This window comes from Callithrix jacchus, chromosome 10 (assembly GCF_049354715.1).
Source record: "Callithrix jacchus isolate 240 chromosome 10, calJac240_pri, whole genome shotgun sequence".
NCBI lineage: Eukaryota > Metazoa > Chordata > Mammalia > Primates > Cebidae > Callithrix > Callithrix jacchus.
In genome coordinates this window covers 91953205-91976149 of record NC_133511.1, presented here as the reverse complement: position 1 = coordinate 91976149, position 22945 = coordinate 91953205, and the positions used below count along the sequence as shown (strand labels likewise).

The following is a 22945-nucleotide window of genomic DNA, read 5'->3' as shown; positions in this document are numbered from 1 at the left end:
AATTAGAAGAAATAAGTTCTAGTGTTCCATTGCACAGTAGGGTGACAGTGTTTAACACTTAGGTATTTCACATTAAAAATAGCTAGAAAAGAGGCTTGGAGGACCATCACAAAGAAATGACAAATGCAAGAGGTGATAGTTATAATAAATACCCTGAGTTGATCATTATACAACATACGTATGTTCAAAACATCCATTCATACCCCTAAACATGTATGATTATAATATGTGAATTAAAATAAATATAATAGATGAACAAATACAAATCCATATAAACAAAAAGTTATACTAAATCAAAAGTGTGTCACATTTTTTCTCACTACTGAGGGACCAATATTGTCAATATTTGATTGTAATTTCTTACACTTTCAAAATCCAGGAGCCTGTGTGTGTGTGTGTGTATTCTAGAATAATGGAATCAACTAAACTTTTATATCCTTATTTAACTATATGTCAAGTTCTTAAATAATATTCAAATAGCATTTTACTGGTTTATACAATACAGCTTTATATAGAATTTGAATTAACATTCTTTTATTTTTGGTTATCTAAGGTCTCTTTTCTAATATCTATTACTGTAAATAATATGACAATAATAATCCTATATGAATCTTGGATGATATTATTGATGATTCCTTTAAAATAGAATATTGGAAGTTAATTTTTTAAAAAGTTGTCCTTTAATAGCTTTAAATAGAATATAAGTTTATTGTAGTAAATCTAGAAAATTCAAAACTTGTAACAAATATTAGACAATATGTAAAGAAATTTTAAAATACCTATATTCTTCAAGAGATAACTCTAGAAAATATTTTGATGTATACTTACTATTATTATGTCTATAACTGTAAATACTCTTTAGTTTGAGTTTTGATACTATCTTTGCAAGATATATTTTTAAAATCAGGTTTATGATTGCCCAGTAAGCATTATTTCTTTATTGAAGTGCTGGATTAATTTGCACAATAGGTAATTATCTTTTTGTTTAAAAATTTAAAAATATGATATGGTGCCTATGATAAGACTGCATTACTAGTTTGTAATATTTTTTTCAATTTCTTTTATGATTGACAATCTACTTAGAATACCTCCTTTTACTTTAAGCAGTTGGGACTATTTATCTTTTCCCCAGAAAGGTTTATATTTCCTTGAAAGTATTCAAACTTACCAGCACAGTAATTACGTGGGTTAGGGAGGGGAGGATGGGGAGAAGTTGATCAATGGGTACAAAATTATAATTAGATAGATGAAATGAGTTATAGTGTTTTATTACATAGTAATATCATCTATTTTTTGTTGTTGTTGTTGTTTTTGAGACTTGGTCTCATGTTGTCATACAGCTGGAAGGCAGTGGGTTGATCACAGCTTATTGCAGCCTTGACCTCCGGTCTCAACTGATCCTCCCACCTCAGCCTCCTGAGTCATTGGGACTATAGGTGTGCACCACCACACCTGGCAAAAAAAAAAAAAAAAAACCCAAAACAAAAGAACACTTTTGTAGCAATGAGATCTCACTATGCTCCCCAGGCTGGTCTCAAACTAGTGAACTCAAGCAATCCTGCCTTGACCTCCCAAAGTGTTGGGATTGCAGGCATGAGGCACCATGCCTGACCCCTCTTCTGACATTTTAATCTCCTTTACATCTATAAATATATCTGATAAGATGATTTGTGGCTATTTATCTATCAAATATCTTCAAGTATGCCCACAGTGGACAAAAAAATAACCTCATACCCATACTTATTAACTGCCACTCATGTCTCCAAAGCTAGACACTGATTTGCTTTTCTAATCTTATTTTTAAAATTCATTCATAAGATATATACTTCACAGACACTTCTCTTTATTTCCTTAGGACAAAGAACAGGCATTTCTGTGCTTCTGTCCATTTGTGGGTTGAATTTCTTTAAACAGTAATCTCCTTTCTGCTCTTACTTGGCTGATCAGAGTAAGCACTCTCTCTTCTTCTGTTCAAGTCTTCTGATCCACTATCATAAACTTTACCATTCCACTTCAAGTGCAATTGATGACTTTTTCCTCACCTTACTCAAGGCCCTTTGTGCTTCAACTATTGTGCATTCTTCATTGAATTCTCTAATTCTGTTTCCCCACTAGACATCCTGGATAGTAGAACTACGACCAGTTACTATTAGTTTTTTTTTGTCAACCAATCTACTTACAGTAAGAAATGATTCAATTTAAGATCAAATTGGCCAATTGCTTGTGTGACCTAGAAATAAACACTACTTAGCTATCTTTTCCCAAAATAGGGCCAATTGCAATAACCTCTGTCTACTGAAAAGTTGTCATAGTTTGTACTGATTTTGTTACAAACAAGATCTTTTACTATATACCAGAAAATAATAATCAAAAATATAAAAATCTATGGTGTCTGTGCTGAGAATGGCTCTTCCTTCAATGTGGTGCTTGTGTAGCACACAACCGATATTGTATATACTACCATATGGGTTTCCTATTTCTAACACTGTATTTTTTCAATGTTTAAACTATGAGTCAAGAGCATAAATTATTTTATGGCTCTTTTAGAGACAAAGTAAACAATATTCTCTTTCTACAAATTAAACTGGACCTGAGCAAAGCAGACTCCAATAGAAGATGTTAACTACTGTCCTAATATAATAAATATTGTACTCATATATAACAGTGACTACTCACTTTTCTCCTAAGATCTTCTCCGATTATTATTTTAAGGTGAAATAGCAAATCATCTCAACTCCCTCCATGCTAAATGAGTAACATCGGCATCAGTCACATTTGGAACCAAATGCATAATATCCATCTATAATACCAACCTTATTACTTATGTATTGCTCAGCCATATCACATACATTATCTCATGATGTAAATATACTAACATTACCACTTACTATATGCAAGTTACTTAAGCTCTTTGAATCTGTTTCATTATTTATATAATCAAGAATACATTGACTTTGTGGAGCTGTTGGAAGAATTAAAGATAGTATCTTTAATATGCCAATAGGTGCCTTCTATTTCCAGAGGAAATTGGTTCCCCCTGATAGATCTTGGTGAAGGGGTAGGCCTATGCATACTGTTGTCCGGTCAACAATGGACATTTGATCCACAAGTCATCAAGTGCACATGATGTTGAAACAAAAAGGTGCTTTCTCCGATAATTGGCACATAAAAATATTGAATGATTTAAGTTAAATAAGCAATTGAAACATGAGGAACATGGTCATATAGAAAGTCAAAGAAGACGCTAAAGGCATAGCAATTCTACAGCATGCCAGACAATGACAAAATGGTATGTTAAGCAAAAACTGTTATCTTCCTGATAGAACAGAGCAGGTATGGAAAGAGAAACATTGGGAAAAGGAGAGAAAGGAAGGAAGGTAGAAAGAAAGGGAGGGAAGGAGGAAGAGGAAGGAAGGGAGGGAGGGAGGGAGACAGAGGAGAGGGGAGGGGAGAGGAGAGGAGAGACGGGGAGGGGAAGGGAGAGGAGGGGAGGGGACGGGAGTGGAGTGGAAGGGATGGGAGGGGAGGAGAGAGGAGAGGAGAGGAGAGAAGAGGGGAGGGGCGGGGAGGGACAAGGAGGAAGAATAGAGAGAAATGTTAGTTCCAGAGAAAGAAAAATGGAGTAACTGCCTTACTGTTTTTCATTTCACATGAAGACTAGTAGAGAACAATACTTCGCTTTCAAAAAGATTTTCCCACATCTTTCTAACAAGTTTTCCTATACAACAGAGTTTATTAGGATGATTTTAAAGCCCAAACAATTCTTTATTTGTTTGAGAAATGCATAGCACCATCTCTAATACACATTAGACATTAAATGAATAGAAGCTCTCACTAACCAGATTACAAGCTCAAAATTCAGGGACGATAATAAAGTTAGCATTTATTTTAATTTCAAAAATCTATCATCTAAACCACGAAGATAAAATCTTTTCTGTTAAACTGAGGAGTCATGTAAATACATTTCAAATATAAAGGAAACATAGACCTCTCCCCTTTGCACCCCTTTTTTATCTACTGAAGAATAACATTATAGACACTTACAAGATTCAGCAACATAATGATTATGAAATTGATACAGACAGCAGCAGCAGATGTTGCAAACTGCCAGTATTGTTTGATGAAATTCCATTTGAATGATGCAAACTGTTCCATGACAACCAGGCGGTATACCACGACTCCAAACACTGCAGTGATCACCAAAGAAATCTACAATATGGGAGACCAGAAAAAAAATCCATATTTTACATCATTAACAAATCAAAAGCAAAACCATAGATCAAATCGACTGTCCCCAAGAATTGAAGGTATTTATCTTTCCAAGAAAAGATACCTAGATTTAACATTCTCCTTTAAAAAAGTTATATCAAAATAAGTAGGACAAAATTTGTTGTTTTAGTATGATAACAAAGTGATCACACTAAGATGCAAATTCTGCCCGACGTTCACTTAAATGGAATGCTTGGTTTTAACACAAGGTATCTAACCCATCAGGTCAACTCATATAATTTCCATTTTATCTTAGATGATCTCTGTTTCTCCCAAAGAGTGTTTTCTTTAAAAAGGTGCACAAACTCCCTTTGTAAAATCTCCATAACCTTTTGTGATTTCCGTGTTTGTTTAATGGTATGTATTACCAAGGTGTTGGAAAGAATATGGTTTCTGACATTCTCAAGGTCACAAAATGAGCTGGTGTCATAGAACTTACTTCTAATATTTTGATATTGATGGCTATACTTTACCATGAAGAATATTCCTGAGACAGAAACAAGAAGACGAGTGACTTTGTCTGAAGAAGGCTGATGCGGCTCAGGTTTTCCTGTGATGGGGTTTACGATCTCCATCTTGTAATACTTGGCTTCAAACTGGGGACGAAGTGTTTCCTATGAGAGATACTAAAGTTATCGAAACATCAAAGGCATAAACTTAAAAATAATACCCCCAAGAGTTGATACAATACTCCTAAATTTGGCCTACCTTTATATTAAGTATTCACAGTCAAGCAACCTTTCAAAAATAACATCGAATTACTTTCCAAATAAATCCTACTCAGTTTTGTAATAAACATAATTTTCCACTAATGTAATTGAAAAAGCATCACAGAAGTGGTGTGAAAAATACATACTTCACTGATCTCTATTATCTTCATAAAATAATAAATAATAAATCTTTTTAGGAGGAAACATCAAGGGAAAATCTAATGGTGGTTAATTGCTTCCATCTGAATGCCAGAGCAGTAGATAATTTTCATATCCTGTAATATCCTAGTTTCCCTATCTCCTAGTATCCTAACATCTTACCTCCTCTTCTTCCCATTCGATAAGGTCCCAAGTATATGTCAGTATACTCCTTCTCCTCTTCCAAAACTCCAGGAAGACTGTGGCTATAAAATACGATAATGATGATAGTTCTTTACCCAAATCACTTCATATTGCTTTCCTTCTTTATATTGATATATCTTATCTCATAATTAAAATTAATTAAATTATTATTAAAGTAATAAATTTTATTTTTCCCTTGTTCTCTTCTCCCTGTGTTTATACATCACTATTAGTGTACACTGTTAGAGGGGTGTGCTTTCTTTTACTGGAACCAAGAAGCAGAGTCCTTTTGTCAGCACAGCTCATCAAAATGATGCAATCAATATTACTGAGATAAATATTGTCCCGTTTGACCTGCACATGCTTATTCAAAATTATTTAAATACTCAAATAAAGCCTTCTCCAAGAATCACAATAAATACCATATGCTACTCATCCAGAAATTACAGAGAGGTGGTGTAGGAGAGAGAATAAAGGAACAATCTCATGGTGAAGGAGAAGAAAAGAAAGACCAGAGAAGAAATTCTCAAATTCATATTATGGGTGGACTCTACATGGACTGAAAAGGACTCAGTGGAAAAAGTAAAGAAATTCCTGAACTGTCAGTTTTTTTGTGTAAACAGCTAAGAGAATGACTGCTGTTTTATTTTTTGCTAGGTGAGCTCTATCCTACACCATTCAATACTTTGTGGACATAACTAAGAACTCACATATATGTTTAAAAAATTTTTGGTACTAAGGTTTTGTTCTCCTTTTTTCTTTATAACTAAAAGTCAGCACCAGTATTGGTTAGAAAAAAGTACAATGTTCATAATTATATTTTCTTACCTTTTATGACATTTACAAAGCCCTCTTTCACGTATGTTTTAAATTCATTGTCACTATCATAACATTAACAAAGAGGTATGGCAGGTGTTATCATCATGTGGATTTTGGAAACAAACATGCTCATTGGCCATGACACAGACAATGAATGACAGAGCCAGGACCAAAACTCTTGCTAGTTTCTCTCCACCTACAGTGCCTGGCTGGTGCATTCCTCAGGCTGGTTTTTGTTTGTTGGTTGGTTTTGTTTGTTGGTTTGGTGTTTGGTTTTGTTTTTTATCCCCAAAACTACGATAAGTAATTACTCTTTACTGATTTTCGGCAGTTTTAAAAGAGTATGAATGACTAAAAGAATCAAGACAGCCAAAAATTATTGTCAGCAAGACAAATCAGAATCTCCAAGCACTGGATCTGCTTTCAAGTAGAAGACAAGAATCACTGTTACCAAGTGGGAGATTTAGGATTTAAGAGGAAAGTGGGATATAGAGGAAGAAATAGAAGAGAAATAAAGAAAAGGAAAATGGAAAAAAAAAAGTAAAATACTAAGTAAGCAAGTAAAACATACAGTGATTCCTAGCTTGAAGCTTCAGGTTTTTAATACAGTCCATGACATTTGGAATGCTCAATCAAATTCTAATTATCAGTGGTCTCCATCAAGGCTTAAAGTTTAAATGTGTCACATGCTTTCTTTTTTTTTTGAGATGGAGTTTTTGCTCTTGTTACCCAGGCTGGAGTGCAATGGAGCGATCCCGGCTCACCACAACCTCTGCCTCCTGGGTTCAAGCTTTCTCCTGCCTCAGCCTCCAGAGTAGCTGGGACTACAGGCATGCGCCACCATGCCCAGCTAATTTTTTTTTTTTTTTTTTTTTTTTGTATTTTTAGTAGAGACGGTGTTTCACCTTGTTGACCAGGATGGTCTTGATCTCTTGACCTTGTGATCTACCTGCCTCGGCCTCCCAAAGTGCTGTAATTACAGGCATGAGTCACCGCACACCAGCATATACTTGAACAAGAAACACTGGTCACGAAATATAAAAAATAAAAGTAATCTTTAATTTGGTGTGATTTTAGCTTGAAGGTAATAGCGTTATAGAGAACATATTGAATCTTTCTCAGAAAGTAGGGTGCCCACTTTAAATTTTAATATTAAGTTAACCTTTAATAAAAATCCATGCTCAGCTTAAGATATATGCATTTTATTCATGGCTTATTCATTTAAACTTTCAGGTAATTGACATTTTTACTTTTACAAATTGTTAATTAGAAAAGTATAAAGAATAATTGATGTGTATGCAAAACACTAATGAAATAAATTGGTATTTACTAATTCCTACTCAACTTATTAGTAAAAATACAATTAATAATAAAAATAGCTAACTTTGAAAGTTAAACAGTGTTTGCTTCTGGGGTGGATATGACTGGCAAGAGGCTCAAGGAACTACATGAGGCACTGAAATCTATATTTTAACAGGGACATAGTAGTTATATAGTTTAACAGGGACATGAGTTCATGTATTTTTCAAAAGTGAAATTCAAAAGTGAACATACTGGTCTTAGAATCTGTGGATTTCACTCTTATGCAAATTATAAATAAAAAAATTTAAAGGTCATATGACTTGATTCTTAGGAAAATGCTCTTTGCTTTCCCAACCTTTGTAACTTTTTTTTTTGGAGAGTTTCATTTTGTCACCCAGGCTAGAGTGCAGTGGCATGATCTCGGCTCACTTCAACCTCTTTCTCCTGGTTCAAGCGATTCTCCTACCTCAGCCTCCTCGGCAGCTGAGGCTACAGGTGTACACCACCATGCCCAGCTGATTTTTTATATTTTATAGAGATGGGTTTTCACCATATTGCCCAGTCTGGTCTTGAACTCTTGAGCTCATGCAATCCGCCCACCTTGCCCTGCCAAAGTGTAGGCGTGAGCCACTGTGCCTGGCTCCAACAATTTTTTTTTTTTTTTTGAGACGGAGTTTTGCTTTTGTTACCCAGGCTGGAGTGCAATGGCGTGATCTCGGCTCACCACAAGCTCCACCTCCTGGGTTCAGGCAATTCTCCTGCCTCAGCCTCCTGAGTAGCTGGGATTACAGGCACGCACCACCGTGCCCAGCTAATTTTTTGTATTTTTAGTAGAGACAGGGTTTCACCATGTTGACCAGGATGGTCTCGATCTCTTGACCTCGTGATCCACCCGCCTCGGCCTCCCAAAGTGCTGGGATTACAGGCTTGAGCCACCGTGCCCAGCCGGCTCTAACACTTTTAAGTCTTGTGCTTAACAATGGTAGGACCTTATCTTGCAATGAGGGGGCTGAAAAGAAAGTGGGGAGATGGGATGACCATATCTCATTCCACAGTCAGTTCAAGGGTGGTTGCAAACCTAAATTATGATCACAGGAAACCAGCTTGGATTTGAAGAGTAGGCTGAGCAATAAAAATGTTTGCACAGTTCTCTAGAACCGTTGCATTAACCAACCTTGGAAAGGAGAAAGGGCTTCTATTTATGCCAAGATCAAAGCAAACAGAATTAGAAGCATGCAGCTTAGGTGATCCCAAGGTTCTCTCAGGTATGTAAATGTATGTGGCTTAGTATAAACATAAAGGAAAGGCTGGGGCCAACCCTAAACAATGGTTCATCTAGACATACTCAAATTTCAATAACATATGATGAAATAAAGCTCTACACTGCCCTAAGTTATCAACCAGTTTTGACCCACTGGCTCGCATTTTGTCTACTCTGGCGTAAACAGTGGGTTCCAAATGATGGAAATATGAGATGGAAGGCAAAAATTGTTAGGGTCTCAATTCAGTGACTGTTCTCTCGGAAGAGTTATATAAATTTAATGTGACCCTTGATAGCAGACGGAAAGACAGTGAGAAAAGGGTTTGAGATGGCATCTTAATCAAGATTGAGTATTGCATATGGGGATTTCAAGAGGAAACAGAAATCTCTAAAAAGCTCTATGAAGGATAAAGGATACTTTATTCCTTCTTTGAATGAAGGATAAAGGATACTTTATTCCTTCTTTGAATAAAGTATCTTGTCATCCATTTTGCTATAATTGCTGGTGAAAAGTCTGGCATGCAGCATCCTGGTTGGATCAGGTGGTCTCTGAAGCAAGCAGAGGATTAAAAGAATGCAGGAGCATTAATGACAGGCCCAGATAACATCAGGGGTGAGAACTGTGAGGTTGAATGAACTGACAAACTGAATCAGGGGGATTTACATAGCTGAACATTTTAGAGCTTCAAAAAATTTCCATGTTCAAGCTACTGTTTAGACCAATTAAATCAAAATCTCCAGGGACAATACCCCAGCATCAATACATTTTAAAGCTCCCAAAAACTTCCAATGTGTAGCCAAGGTTGAACACTAGCCTAGAGAATAAGCAGTTGTGTTGATGAAAGAGGTAGAAGAGCAGTCAAAGTCATGGTTACTGAGGTGGTAGAAACTCAGTACAAAAACCATAAAGTCCAACCAGCGGAAATAACAGCTGTCATTTTGTTTTGACTTCCAACTATTGGTAAAGCATTTTAATAATCTCTTTGAATACATTACTTCTAATATCTGTAACATCCATTCTCTTAAAAGTCAACAAAAATCTGAATGGCAACTCCATGTACAAGGTATATATGAAATGTGCCATAAAATGGCTATTACTATTAACCTTAAGTTTAACATATTAGAAATCTGGAGTATAGAGACATTAAGTGACTTGCCTAAGCCACATGGATGATAGGAACTTGTCTTCCTAACTCTAATATTCATACTCTAGCTACCATTCAGTGCTTCCCTGGATGTTACTGGATAGACATGAAAATAGGTTCTGATAGGTGGGAATGAAAATCTGAGAACAAGCTGTGAGTATCAACAAAAGAAGTGTCCTGGAGCTAGGAAGACAGGGATGTAGGAAAAACAGCAGAAATGAAATAGTATGGGGTTCAAAGCACAGAAATCTGATATATAAGAGCAAAGGAACGATGGCTCAAAATAAAGATGCAATAGAAGGATGGTGAGGAGGGGAGCGAGTGCATTAAACTTGTTAAATGTTAAAATAAAGACACTTAAGAATGAAAATGTATAAAATGAAAGTCATTACATTTATAAAGAACAAAATATCAAATCAGATATAGATGTAGAAAAGGCTTTTATATATATAGATAGATAGGCAGACTGAAAAAGCAGACACATACATAGTGCCCCAAAATGTATATATCAAAGCATGAACAACACTCATTGTCTGTGGGAAGTGGATTAGGGAGCACTTTGACTTTGTTCATAATGCGCATTTTAAATGTGTGCTGCCTATGTTCTTTTTAACCACTCTGGAGAGTTTATCAACTCCTTTCTTTGGCCCTGTAAAACTGGTTTGGGTATGGAGTCAGAGGATCAGAGGCCTCCATAGGAGAAGGACGTTTTTATTATCAGGGGAAAGCCAGGTTTGACATGACTCATGGAAGTGGAAGGGATATTCCAGCTAAAGATAATAAAGCATAACTGTGTTCCTCAGCAACTACACATTAGAGTTACTTTTCACACCTGCCTCTCTGACAACTATGAGACTCTCTTCTCAACTTAAAAAAATTACGAAGATGCAGAGGCTGCACTTAGCTCTTAAACCTCCATTTCCTCAGTTTATAGTTCATAGCAGAGTATCAGAATCAGAGTCACAGATGTAAGGGAGGTTAGATAGTTAACGTGGTTTGTTCCAAATTATTTATTTTAAATTTAAAGAAAACAACAACTAGAGTGATTGAACTGTATCACTGACCTTGTTTAGAAACTTTCCAAAGCATCTACAGCACTTTATCACTTACTACACTTGTTTTTATTCACTTGAAGATAAGTTTCTTGAGTATCTTTTTTTTTTCTTAGCCATTTTGGTGTGCTGAAAATGCTCAATAAATGCTCATCAAATTGAACTGAATTACTGAATAGAATTCAGTCATAATATAATTCCTGATCTTGTCATCTTTCCATTACTCCAGGTTTTTAAATTATGCTTCAAGAATCTCATTAGTGCTATAGGAAGAAAGAAAGAATCTCACCAGGGAGGCCCCTTCTGTATCTGATTTATATATTGAACAATCAAGATCAATCCTTGTTGAAAAAATAATTATTGCTTAAAGATTTATAAAAACCACAGTACTATACTTCTAATATGGTTGATTAGAAAAAGGCAGGGGGCTGGGTGTGGTGGCTCATGCCTGTAATCCCAGCACTTTGAGAGGCCGAGGTGGGCAGATCACCTAAGGTCAGGAGTTTGAGACCAGCCTGACCAACATGGAGAAACCCTGTCTCTACTAAAAATACAAAAAGTTAGCAGGGTGTGGTGGTGCATGCCTGTAATCCCAGCTACTCTGGAGGCTGTGGCAGGGGAATCACTTGAACCTGAGAGTCAGAGGTTGCAGTGAGCCGAGATCGCGCCACTGCACTCCAGCCTGGGCAACAAGAGTGAAACTCCACCTCATACACAAAAGAAAACAATAAACAAAAGGAAAAAAGAAAGAAAGGGGCAGGGGAAAGGGGCCAATTCAAACACAAATGAAGTTAAATATGTCTGAATATGGAGGAAAAAGGAACTTCAAGCATTGTTTTCAACAGAACAGTTAAAGACTTGAAGCCTTCTCAAAAGAAGACCCAGCTGAAACAACACTTTATCAGAGCAACAACTCAGACTGCCAGTTTGGACAGCACCCAAGTACTACTAAAGACTCCTCCATTCCCCAGGTTTATTTTCAGCATCATCCTCAAGCATAATGTGCTTTCCCAAGGCACTATTGCAACAGCACTATAAATGAGGTAGAAATAGAAACCTTGCTAAACAGGTTCTGCACTTGGCAAAAGAGCCATGAATATGGGACATTTTACACCTCCATGCCTGGAGAAAATTACTGGGTTTTTTGGTTAACACCTTATAGAAATGTAACGCATAGAGTTCTATGGAGTTCTCTACATAAGCACAAAGTAGATTAATTGATAAGAAGAGCCTATAAATATGTGTGAAGAGGCAGATTTTGAACATTTGGACTGAACTGTATTTGACACAGCACAATGTCTGGAACTGCTTAGTCAAAACCTGCTTGTCTCATTAAATTTCCTCTGTCCAAGGCACGGAATCTCTAATTTTACCTCAAATTTCCCTTTCCTTCATTTCTCTCTCTAAAAATATTAAATGAGAAAGAAGATGGTAAAGCCAGCATTTGAAGCTTAAGCATTGCAAGTCTTTACCCATTTCTGAAATCAAACTTGACATATTCCCCTCCGTTGCAAATCTCATGAAGAAATAAGAAGCTATATAAAGCATCATCATGCATATTAAATTACAATGAGAACTCTCACTCAATCTTGACCAGAGTAGACTCTTAACTTGGAAGTAGAGTCCCTCTAAAGCTAACTCTTCTTGTCACTCAATATTGTATTGGCATCTGTATATTAAATAGACATTTCAGTAGCATTTATTCAGACTGAAATGGATACCCTCACTTTAACTGCTTAAATACTGGAGATGTCCACACTTGACAAACTTGTTAGCTTTTAGCCATGTAGTTTTCATAAATGCAATATGATCTTTTAAAGTACAATATTAATTTTTCTCAAGCCTTTTTCTCATTTACCATTCAATGATTTGATATTCTTTCGTTAATTCAGTTGAACATTTTCTAACTAAAAATGTAACATCAGCAAAAATAAGAGGAATAAACACCTTGTCTTATTTATTTCTGAAATATAGAGATAGAGGGGGTATGTCATATAGTTGGTCTTTAATTAATATATGTTGAAAGAATTAATTAAAAGTATAAAGAAGAAAATAAAAGTCACCAACAATCCCACCATGAATAAACAGTTACTATGAAAATTTTGGTATATTTATCCAAGGCATTTTTCTTGAGCAGGATATTTGGGACTGACACCTTGCTGATACTCAGTATGGCCATACTAGTTGTTAACTTACAAAGGAAAAAACAAAACTGAACCTGCAACTAAGCTCCCAAAAGACTTCCATCTCCTTTCTGGCTACCCTATCATTCCCAGGAAACTTTCAGTAGGACCAGATACCTGTATAGTTAGTCCCTGGAACAACTTGTGACTCCAGAAAACTGCTCCAGAACTAAGTTCTTTGTCTACTCTAACTGGCCAGTACTACAGCCTTAACATTATTCAATATTTGCCATTTCAACCTGTAAGCATTTCTCTGAAACTGGATGTAGCACCTCAGTTAAATTGTACTTGGCAGTGTACTTTACCTGTAAAATAAATTACTGACTTCACCTTTATAATAAATGCAACGAGAATGAACTTTTTGATTAAGTAACAATGCTTCTCAGAACATACAGGAACAACAGTGTGATACTGAATAGAGAGCATGGGTTAGAGTAGGGATGTTCTGGGTTTCAAAGGGGCATATATTTCTAATTGTCTGACCTTGGACAAATTACTAAATGATGACAAAATTCTGTTGTTACTACTTAAAATGAGAATAATAAAATTGTATTCATAAGAGTGGTGCACAAATTAAGTGAGAGACAATTTGTAAGTAACTATGCTTAATCCACTGGAAGGCCATAATGAATTGTAACAACCAATTTTTTTTTAACACTCTGGTTGTTATACATACCAAGAACTTTGTCTTGGTTTCCCCTGCATGAAGATAGTTTTCTTCCAGGAAAAATGGAGGTATTGTAAATTATTTATATTTCAATTGTTTTTATATATTTTATATTTATATGTAAATTATTTATATTTTAATTGTTTCACTTTTATGAAAATTCAGTCATAACCAGTCAATTTCCACATAATACTTTCCATCTTTTGTTCCTAGGAAATGACATATTGTCTCTTTTCTCCTTTTTTTTTGAGATGGAGTGTCACTTTGTCTTTCAGGCTGGAGCGCAATGGCACAACCTTGGCTCACTGTACCTTCTGCCTCTGGGGTTCAAGGGATTGTCCTGCTTCAGCCTCCCAAGTAGCTGGGATTACAGGCAATGCGCCACCATGCCCAACTAATTTCTGTATTTTTAGTAGAGACGGGGTTTCAACATTTTGACCAGGTTGGTCTCAAACTCCTAACCTTGGGTGATCCACCCACCTTGGCATCCCAAGTGCTGAGAATACAAATGTGAGCCACCGCGCCCAGCCTTCTCCTTTTGTATTTAAGACTGCAAAGCTGCCTCTAGAGTCAATAATTTAATCCCCAACTTATTTTTTGAGGCATAATGTATGCTCATCATTATAGTGAGCACACACAAAAAAGAAAAGGAATTATACCGTATTTCCAAAGAAGAGAACTAGCACTTATTAAGCACTTGTAATGTCCTCAAGCTTGTGCTAGATGTTTTTACATTACGTCACATCATCTTCACAACAACTCAGATTAAGTAAACATTATTAATCGCATTCATTATGTAAACAAACCAAGACCCTTAAAAGTTAAGTTATATGAGGAAGTTACTTTGCTGGAATTCAAATCTAGGTCCAAATGCTGAATTTCTTCCATTATTTATTTCAAACATAATTTGGAATATAACTTTCTTAACTATATAATACGTAACCACTTTCTTTCTTTTTTTTTTTTAGAGAAGGGGTTTCTCCATGTTGGTCAGGCTGGTCTCAAACTCCTGACTTCAGGTGATCTGCCTGCCTCGGCCTCCCAAAGTGCTGAGATTACAGGCATGAGCCACTGCACCCGGCCTCTGTAACCACTTTCTAGGAAGAAATAAGCAAGTTTCTGATACAGCTAAATGAGACAAGGAACTTCTGGTAGGTGAGCTGCTCATCCCTCCAGTGGCCCATCAATCGGCAATTCAAAGGCCTGTGACTTGACATGCTTTTCTTTCTGTGGCTAAAAATATTTACTAACCAATCTTTTTTTTTTTCTTGTAAACCTTCCTACCAAGATACAAATCTTTGCATTGGTCTGTTACAGGACTTTTCCTTTATGGTAAAACTCATAAAATTGTGATCCATGCTCATAGCTTAATTGTCTGAAAATATTTTTTCTTTTATAAAACCACTGTATCTGAATTTGTAGATATAGTGTAGTTAAATATGAAGTTAAATATGTCTGAAAATAGAGGAAAAAGGAACTCCAAGCACTGTTTTCATCAGAAGACTTGAAGCTTTCTCCAAAGAAGGCCCAGCTGAAACAACAGTTTATTAGAGCCTTCTTTTGGCTTTGCTAAAGAAAGCTCTCTACTCAGGAGTGGTATGTTGATTTGCATATGTTCTATGGTGCACAACAGAGATAATGGAAAAGAAACATAATCTGAATACATAGAGCCAAAAACTATGGGAAATTGTAAAAATTTTAACTAATTTATGAAAGACACTTGAGATTTTGCGAAATTCACAACAATCTTAAAAATATACATAATATAGCCAATAAAAAATTATGAAGCTGAAAGAAACTTTGAAACTATCAATAATTAAAACATGAATTAACCATGCTAGAGAAAGAGGAAAGACTTAATTACTTTTATATTCTTTTTATAAAATATTTTTTAAACATCGTATAAAGAGATAATTTAAAATCTCCAAATTTGCAGACAAATATAGCTTAAAAAGCATTACAGAGATGTGTTTAGCAGTTAGTTGATTAAAACTTTTTTAATTTTCTGGATTTTGCTTTTGGTGTATGCTATTTTGGAGTTTTAAAAAATGTATAAATTTGTGATTTTTCCATTTTTATTACTTTTGCACCTCAATTGTATTGGTATTTTCGTATTCTTTTTCTTAAAAGGAACTTCCAAAATTGTATATTCCTTCTCATGAATGACTATAATGCATTAAAAACATATGTGCCAGCCATGTTGCTACATGTTCTCCACATGTTTACTCATTACATCTCCATACCAGCTTCACGTGTAAGACACTTTGCTATTGCTCTTTTACTGGTAATAATACTGCTTAAAAGTGAACTCGACTCTGCCCCAGGTTTCTCTGACTCCTCAGTGTTATTAGTTTAAAGTACTTATGTTCAAAAGAGGGGATTCATAACAACTTTAATTGGATCTTTTTTAGAGAAAAAGATCAAAGTGACTTAATGCATTCTTTTGCTTTCTAAACAAAAAAAAAAAACAAAATGTGAGACAGATAATTAGAAAATCCTAGCATATCTAATTTGTTGCTTTCTCCTAATTCAGCACAAAATGGATTTCCTTTTCTGTGGTTTAAGAGCTTGTATGAACTGTCAGCTTAGTTAACCACGTTTTCAATGTTCCCTGCAAATTGTTTAAGGTGCTTAGAGTCCTTTCAAAGGATGAGCAAGTGAGTAAGTCGTTTGTTGTTATTTGTTGCCTGTGAACTTGATTTCAAAATCTTCTTCAGGTTATGAACAAATTTCCTTTTTCTTCTTTCCCTGCTTTTGAGCCAAGGAACAAATCAAGATTCTTCCTCAGTGTACACACCTGCTCAGGCATCTCAGTCTCTCCTCACTCTATCCACTTCAAGTCATGGTTCCTTGGTGAGAACACTCGGAAAATAAAGCTCAGTGTACTGCTGCTGCTGAGGTTATTATTTAGCTATAATAACTTTTCCTAACTAGAAAGAAATAAATTAGATATGCAATGACTTTCTAATTACCTGCCTTAAGTGTTTTTTTTTCAGAAAACATTAATAAATCCTGTGGATCTTTTCCTAACATTGCTAAGTTATAATATTATCAAACTGCCAGTTTTGCCACTTTATTGCATTATGCCTTGTTGTAACCTCACTTAATAAGTTAAGCCCATATACAAATAGTTGATAGTTAATAAATTGGGCAAGAGTGACTTAAACAGGTTAGACCATATAATAAAATTTGAGTTTTAAAAGAATAAAGCTGCTATAAACAGTACACTTCATCTCACAGGAATGAATCAGTTATGCTACCTCCACAAAACAGAATGTCATGTATTATTAAAGAGAGCAGTCTCATTTCACTGCAAGGATGCCAGTTGTAGGTTGAAGAGTCACTTGAGTGTTGGAAATAAAAGGCTCTATTTCAAAAATCTTCTAATAGCAGGAGTCTACAGGAAGCCTAGAACTCTCCATCTTAGCAACAGGCTTCTACCCCCATATTCTATGCACACCTTTCTGCCCGTGAACATGCACCACTGGTCCATCAGGACTAATACAATTGTACTCTTTCACCTTGTTCATATCAGTCACTTCAAGAAGTTCACAAATTCCAGATCATCCTTCACTCCCCAAGAGCTGATCCTGATGCCACCAGGAACAGGGATTGTCTTTGTGATGATTGCCCATTCCTTCTCAACTCCTGAAACATGTTCACGATTCCCTTTTTTATGCAAAGTCAAGGGAGAGTCTTTTGGATCCTTTCATCTTCTTGCTCTAATTGGAACCTGGGACTGCCTTAAAACCCCACTTTCCATCAAGCACACTCAAGTGATGGCTCTTTGTCTCCTATGTACTGATAATGAGATAGTGAATTTCTTGCTCTTCATTGCTGCTTTAGGACCATTTTTCCTCCCTCCTCCTTAACAATTCACAGATTTGAATCTCATATTATGAATTCATGCTTCCTACTGCCACTCCTTGTGGTAATCATATTCTGTTTCCTGGAGACACTTACCCAACGTCTGTGAAGATTTTAAACTCATGTCTTAATATAACTCTTATCAACCACCATGACTCCCAGAATTTCTCTTAGAAGTTACAATATACACAGATAATCTTTCTAGTACCATGGCTTCTCAGTTCCTTGATCTCTATCTTCAAAATTGTTTTCTCCTACTCATTGCAACTCATGTATTCCCACAACATACTTTTGATCAATAGCAGGCCTTCCATAATATTCAATAATTACATCCATAGCTCCAGTTCACTCCCTATAAACTGCAATTCCAATATTCCCTTGAGCCAGATTATTAATTCATTAATCTAATCATATTTTTACTATCCTTTCCTCCCTTTGTGCCTTCTCTTCTGTCTTTAGATGTCCTAATGAGCAATCATTACACTCACTTGGGTGCAAATGCCCTCAACTCTCTAGCTCTTGTTTCAGTTTGTTCTAAGCCCATGTTTAAACATAACGCTAGTTAAACCCAACACTCCATCTATTATCTATTTGTACTTATGCACATTAACATAGCTGGAGAAAAGCACATCTATGCTGAGTGAATTGTTTCGATTACTAACTTTGGGTAGATCCTGGAGGCTGTCGTGCTGTCATACTTTCTCTTTCTCATTTTTGTTTTTGAGACGGAGTCTTGCTCTTGTTGCCCAGACTGGTGTGTAATGGCACAATCTTGGCTTCACTGCAACCTCCACCTCCAAGGTTCAAGCCATTCTCTTGACTCAGGCTCCCAAGTAGCTTGGATTACAGGTGCCCACCACCATGCCCAGCTAATTTTTTTGCATTTTTACTAGAAATCTTGTTTCACCATGTTGACCAGGCTGGTCTTGAACTCCTACCTCAGGTGATCCACTTGCCTCAGCCACCCAAAGTGCTGGGATTACAAGCATGAGCAACCACACCTGGCCACTTTCTCTCTTCTTTTAAAAAAATATCCAACACCTATACTTGCATCACTCTCAGTTGACAATTTTTCCGTCTAAATGACAAACACCAAAACTGTATTTACCCACTTATCTATCCTTGATCCCATATCCTCTAGTCTTACCTGTTAGAAGATTTCTGAATCTCTAGTGAAGGCCAACTCTTCTTGTGAAATAGCTCCTATTATTAATCACCTACCAAAGAAAACTGCTCAAGGATCTATATGCACAATCATAAATGTGGCCAAGGAATGTTCTTAAGTGAAAAAAAAAGTCAAGCTTCAGATCTTAATGGGCCGATGAGAAAAATATTCTAAGCAGAAGAAAAAAGAAACTTATAGATGTCTCATGAATACTATAATTTTTGTTATTATGATTGACAAGTATATTGATATTTATTCAGTCATTTATCAATTCACTCATTTATTCTTTTACTTATAAACTTATCCAGCATTTGCTCTGTGCCAGGCATTAGTCTAACCCTGTGAATAAAGCAATGAAGAAAACAGACGAAAATGCAAACTGTCATGAGCTGAATTTTCTAGTATGTGACTAGATGAGAAACACCTACATAAATAAGATACACAGTATGTTAGATGGCAATAAGTGCTATGAAGAAAATACAGCAGAGAGGAGTTAGGATAGGTCAGGAAAAAAGGGTTTCAGGGTTTTTTTCATTTTTTTTAATTGTACTTTAGCTTCTGGGGTACATGTGCAGATCATGCCGGGTTGTTGCATAGGTACATACATAACAAGGTGGTTTGCTGCTTCCATTCCCCCTTCATGTATATCCGGCATTTAAAAAGTGTGATCAGAGAAAGGCTCTCTGGTGGAGAAAAATTCAGTTAAAAATAAAGACTTCACTCATTCATTTTTCATGAAATTAATATTTCTTGAGCAACTACAATGTGCTGAGAGATGCAAATTCGAAATAATTTAATGTGTGTTTGTACACTTCGTTGGATTCCTCTCAACATTTATTAAGGCTAATACTGAAGCTTCAATTTTTATCATCTCCAAATAAAAATTATTATATTTATAATTAACGAAGTCTAATTGAGTTTGACTACTAAGTGTCAAATAACACACAATTATTTTATCTATTCTAACTTGACTCCCCACACATAACTAAGAGGTAACGCCACTCTCTTTATTGTACAAATGAGAAAAAATTCCTGGAAATGTGATGGCAATTACCCAAGGTTATGAAACCATGAAGTGGCAAAACCAGGATTCAACAAAGAAACTGTGACTTGGTAACCTGAGCTTGTTCTACTCTGCACACTGATCCCTTGGTGATTATAAATCTGGAAAACCTAGCCAGAGACAGAGCCCCAGAATCCTACTAACATGTGTGGCATATGATCATGTCAGCAAAAGAGACATTCAGAAGAAAGCAGTGTTTGTTTTTTTAATATTCCCATCATCTTGTAACAACACTACCCTCCCTCTACCTTTTTCATTTTTGTTTAGATAGAACTGGAAGGGAAGATAAAAAGATACAGTGGACACTATGTGAGACCCTAAATAGTACAGAAAAATATGCAATGCAATATTTTAAACCTCTGAACAGTTTAAAGTATTATTAGAAATTATTGAACATTTAGAAATTATCAAGAATCTCTGATTTATTTCTCTGAATTTAATAGCTTAGAAATTATTGAAAATGTCTGATTTAATTCTCTGCTGCATAGCTGCATTATGTCAGTGGTTTTGAAAATGATTGTGTAATCACTAAAATAATTTTGTGAAAATTTTATCTCCTTGTTCAATATTCTTTTCCATTATACATTTAAATAGTTATAAAGGTTAAAATTTATAGTGCTTTATGAAAGGAACATTTTAAATTTATACCAGTATTTTATACCTAATTATATCTCTTTAAAAATATACTTTTAAAAAGCACTTATCTGTTGCAATATTTAAATTGTTCCATTTTTATCTTTAAATCTATCTCCATTCAATTTCTACTCAAAATATTTCTAATATATATTTATGTTTGAAAGTGTTATCTTGTCATACTACTCTAAAATAATTTTTTAAATGAATATAGAAATGTTTAAAATTTTTAAAATTTCTTGTGACCATTAGGCTCTTATCTTAAAAATCTATTGGAATTGAGTAATTATCAGAAGTAATAAAATAATATAATTATTTCAAATTGTAATGAATATTAAACACAAAATCTAAGACTTTGTTAGAAACATATTCTTAAGGATATCAAGAGGGTTTGTGTTTGTTTTTCAATTGGTATTTTATATTGGCATAATATGGAATTTTTAATTATGTATTTTATAATGTTTCAGAGTATTTACTAAGAAAACATGTCCACTGTTATAGATAGAAATGCAACATTTTTCTGTAGTCATATCATTCAATTCTTTGAATTATGGCCAAATTAAATGCCAAAAATCATACAGGCATCTATCCTTTAAAGTTATCTTTAGTTGATTGACCAGGTTTGGAATTTTCTTTGGCTCACCATTTATGTATGTATGCATGCAAGTATGTATATGTACATATGTGTATATATAATATCATAACCTCTATTTAACCAAGGGCATTGTCCTAGAATTTCCTTAATCCCAAAATGGAACATTTGAGCTTTCCAAAACATTATAGTTAACTGAAGAAGATCATATTATAACACCATATTACTTAACAAAAAAGATAAACTTGAATGATAACTACTAGCAGTTATGAGAATAATCCTTTCATTTCTATTCTAATAGAATACTGAAATAAACGAAATGTTATTATTCCGAAATACATTTCCCAGCCATTAAATTATATTTTATTTATCAAGAATATCATTAAAATACTCTCAAATAATACATTCTCAATGTAATTTATTTTTCTATTATTCAAATATTTCTTTTTTGCTTAAAGTACTGATGTCCCTATGGGGAAATAAACATGAATTCCATTTGTAGCCTGTATCAGACTCAATGAGCTATCAGTGAATTTGATCAATGTGAATTCCCTAAATGTGACATCGGCATCATAGGGTGATGCTATAGGGTTTGTACAAAAAGATACTCTTTTTGATCCAAAACAATGTTTTCATTTCACTTGAGATGTGGTCCCAAGCTATGTCTGGTTTTGTATTCAGATCCTCTAGTGATATTAATGTGTATTCATGTTCTGGAAACTCCACTTGTGAGTGGTTCTACCATTTCAGACTAGGAAGAGGTTACAGACTAGGAACAGGTTTCCTCCCAGTATGTATTGTGAAACTTAATGAGTGTAAAGCAGTTGGTGAGTGCCAGATGAAAGGTACCATAGTGGGTAAGTACTGAAAAAAATTATACAGGTATTGCACAATGTGTCATCTCAGCTGTTTTTGCTGATGAAAATGCAGGTAATTATCCCTTATTGTGGAGTTTCTCTGGAGAAAGGTCTAAAGTAGGATTGGTCTTACCTAGAATCTGGAACTGTACCTCAGTGAAACTTGTTTGTCTGGGTAGAAATTACTTTTTAACTCCAACTCCGGTGAGTAAACAAAAGTTACTAAAAACAACTTAATGAGCTAAGTAACAATTGAGGCATTAAATATATGCACAGTTTACATTTTATAACTTTATTTCCAGATGTCGTCAAGGCAGTGAGGGTGGATAACGTTTATCTATAGGGTGAGTTCTAATCAACTGATTATGCTTGTAAGGAGGGCAATAATGAATAGGAGTCTGAGCCCACAGCAAGCGTCTTCAGGAAAAAGCAAGATGAGAAATTCGCCTGACTTTTATGGCAGTGAAAACGGAGAGCTGTAGCAAAAGTGCATCGCAAAGTTTATGCCTGGTGTAAGCCATAATTATTACAGTTAAGGCAGAAGAGAATAATGACATTCCCACACATACTGAGGAAAATGCCTAGGGAAAAGGGGCACCCAGTCCACCCAATTATGTTCAGTTCTCTAACTACAAACATAAATAGATTTAGTTGGATTGTTCCCTAAAAAGTGGCTTATCTGAAAATAAACCATTGAATTCTATTAAGCCACTGTTTGGTCACTAGCTGTTTGATTAAATTTAAACTGCTTTTCTTATAACGCAGCAGAGACAGCTTAGATATCTTCTGAGACAATATTTTTTAGGGATTGGTTTAATTTCTAATCGAACTCTGAAGGGGCCTTTGGGCTTTAGAAAATTTAAAACTACAGAATTACCTTGTTCTTTCCTGGGGTCAATTAACTGGGCAGATTCTTTGCATTCCATCTAAGCTTACTAGCTCTTGCATTTTAGCTAAAGTTTCATTTTCTCACTCAGCAGTTGAAAACCTATCTCCTTGTGCAACAGAAGCCAAGTAA

The 22945-nt window shown here is 35.3% G+C and overlaps 1 protein-coding gene across 6 annotated transcripts in view; it reads right to left on the bottom strand.

The window, feature by feature from the left end:
* ANO3 (anoctamin 3) overlaps positions 1-22945 on the bottom strand; it is a 436084-nt gene that overhangs the window by 48786 nt on the left and 364353 nt on the right. For all 6 annotated transcript variants that reach the window (XM_054242186.2, XM_054242187.2, XM_078339269.1 and 3 more), the window contains 3 exons: positions 5301-5383; positions 4743-4883; positions 4045-4209 (listed from right to left, as the gene is read on the bottom strand). In XM_054242186.2, the coding sequence (XP_054098161.1) occupies positions 4045-4209; positions 4743-4883; positions 5301-5383 (389 nt within the window). The remainder of the gene's footprint in view (positions 1-4044; positions 4210-4742; positions 4884-5300; positions 5384-22945) is intronic.